Source organism: Geotrypetes seraphini, chromosome 16 (genome assembly GCF_902459505.1).
Source record: "Geotrypetes seraphini chromosome 16, aGeoSer1.1, whole genome shotgun sequence".
Classification (NCBI taxonomy): domain Eukaryota; kingdom Metazoa; phylum Chordata; class Amphibia; order Gymnophiona; family Dermophiidae; genus Geotrypetes; species Geotrypetes seraphini.
The window spans coordinates 13,500,101-13,503,029 of NC_047099.1; the positions used below are offsets into that span (position 1 = coordinate 13,500,101).

At 36.9% G+C, this 2,929-nt stretch overlaps 1 protein-coding gene across 1 annotated transcript; it reads right to left on the minus strand.

Annotated features, from left to right (window-relative positions):
* Window positions 1-657: 657 nt before the first annotated feature.
* On the minus strand, window positions 658-1,599 carry LOC117349665 (olfactory receptor 5V1-like). The gene has a single exon (XM_033923257.1). The coding sequence runs from the start codon at window positions 1,597-1,599 to the stop codon at window positions 658-660; it is 942 nt and encodes a 313-aa protein (XP_033779148.1).
* Window positions 1,600-2,929: the final 1,330 nt, after the last annotated feature.

Here is a 2,929-nt window from a genome sequence, read left to right on the forward strand (position 1 = left end):
ATTAGGTGATAAAGGTGATCCCTGCAGGACTCTGCATAAAGGCTTCCAAGAGGATGACATGGTGCCGTTCATATTAACAGTATATAAGTGAGATTGTAAGAATTTTGAAAACCAGTCTAAGACTGTGGAATCAAAACCTATCTCAGAAAGTTGGTAAATCAAAATATCATGGTGAACGACGTCGAAGGCCGCCGATAGATCGAATTGTAGCAAAATTGCAAATGATTGCAAAATTGCAAAAGATTAGGGCTTTTCATATTGAAATATAGATGGTGGAGAAGAGGCATGATAGAGTTTTATAATGTAAAATAATATGTTTGAACAGATTCCTAAAAAATGATTGGTTTAAACATGCTACTTTTTTTTAGGGGATTCCCTGATGCACTCCAGTTTTAATATTATTTGAAGGAGTAAACAAACTGGATAAAGTATTTTTCTCACTCAATGAAAAATCAAGCCATTGAATTTGTTATGAAAACGTTGTCAATTAATTTTATGTATATAATTATTAGGGGCAAGTAAACTTGAGAAAGCCAGAGTTTATCCTTGTAATTGAGCAGCAAGGAATCAAGTACTGTATATTGTGCTTGAGAAACTTTTAGAGAACCAAGATGACAAATTGGTTGAACAATATACCTTTTGGCAACCAAGTCAACCTCAAGCATCGGAGAAATATTTTTTAGTGAACAATTTTTTCAATGCACTTTTCACATCCTTGTTTTTCAAGGTGTAGATGACAGGATTCAACATGGGAGTTACAAAACTGTATAACATAGACACCAACCTGTCCTTGTCAAATGAGTAGCTTGAGATAGGACGCATATAGCTGAAGATTGCACTGCCATAATATAATATAACCATGGTAAGGTGGGAAGCACAGGTCGAGAATGCTTTATGTCTCCCCTTGCTAGAGCTAATTTTTAAGACAGTTGATATAATATAAATGTAAGACAATATAACACACAGAAAAAGGGGCCAACCTATGAGGATCCCTATAGCTAAAAGAACAGCTTCATTGATAGATGTATCAGCACAAGCAAGAGATAGCAGTGGAGGAATATCACAAAAGAAATAGTTGAGTTCGTTGACACCACAAAAAGGAAGTGTGAAGGTGAAATAAGTATGTATTGCTGAATTTACCATTCCAATGATCCAGCCACTTGCTGCTAGATTTCCACAAACCATCTTGTTCATGATCATAGTATAACGCAAGGGGTTACAGATTGCCACATATCGGTCATAAGCCATCGCCGCAAGCAGGACACACTCTGTACCCATACAGGAAACAAAAAAATACAATTGTATAATACAGCCAGCACAAGAAATAGTTTTCTTCTCCATGGAGAGGTTCTCCAGCATTTTGGGCACTGTAGTGGATGTGTAGCAGATGTCCAGGAAGGACAAATTCACAAGGAAAAAATACATAGGTTTGTGAAGGCGAATGTCAAGTCTGGTTGCTACAATGATGCCGATATTTCCCACCAGAGTCGCAAAATAGATCAATAAAAGTGTGCCAAAGAACAGATCTTGAAACTCTATAATTTTGGAGAACCCCAGAAAGATGAATTCTGAAGGTGTGGTCTGGTTTCTTAGTTCCATTTCATTTCTGAAGTTTACCTGTTAGGTTGGCATAAATTCAGGACACAAAAGAAGGAGAACATTGTCATGGAGAAACAGGGCAAAATATTATAGTCTAAATACAAATGGGACTTGCTGAGCAAAAAGGGACCAAGTCAGGTACATGACTGAATAACCATCCCCCTCTTTTACAAAGGTGTGCTATGCTTTTTAGCGTGCGGTAAATATTAGCGCATGCTAATCACGTGCTAAATGCTAATGCGTGCATGTTATCCTATGGATGCGTTATCGGTTAGCACATGCCTTGATTTAGTGTGCGCTAAATGCGCTAAAACGCTTAGCGCACCTTAGAAAAAGAGTGCCATGGGATGTGAAAAAAATGCACAGTCTTTTTCTTCTGCCTTTATAGTACACAAAGGGCTCCTTTTACGAAGCCACGTTAGCGGTGTAACGCACGTAATAGCGTGCGCTAAACTGCCAGCCGCGCTAGTCGCTACCGCCTCCTCTTGAGCAGGCGGTAGTTTTTTGGCTAGCGCAGAGGTTAGCGCATGATAAAAAGTCGCGTGCGATAAAGCCGCTAATGCGACTTCGTAAAAGGAGTCCAAAATATTCAAAAAATGAAGGTTGTCCATATTCCCCTCCCCCCCAAAAAAGCACAACACAAAACCTTTATAGCCTTTTTCTCTGTTATATGTGTCCCCAGTTTTAGTATTTTTTTTTTATTATTATTGCTCAGCAGGTCACAAATGCTTATTTATATAGGTACCATAATCTAAAATCATTGACAAACAAGCATAACTGATTTTAAGAATAAGTACAACAAATATTCATCAAATACTTTTTACATCTATTTCATCTAAAAATTCCACTTAATTTGCCAATTTTGTCTCATTCCAATAACATTTGCTTTGTATGATTTGTCTTAATATTTTTTGGGAGATTTGTGAGGCAGATATTCAAGTTGTCAGTTTCAAGTTTATTAAAAATTTGTTATCCCACCTTTTTAAATTACAAAGCGGCTTTACAATAAATAAAGCAGGGTAGTACAGACACATTAAAATTAGTAACCAATTTTTATCCAATAAACACATCTACCAAGTCTCACAAATCAAACTCGCATGAGAGGAAAAAGGGTAGAACTGCAATAAACAGAGAGAAAAGAACAGTTAAGGAAAAAACGGAAGGTAAGGGGGTAAAAGTTTAACCTGTATTGCTATAATTGCCACAGAAGCTGGGCTAAAAATCAATTTAAATGTCCTTAAAAGGACAGTCATTCTGCAAACGCATTGTTAAAAAGCATTGTTTTTAAGCTGGTTTTGAAATTATCTAATGTGCAGATCTCTCGTAAGTA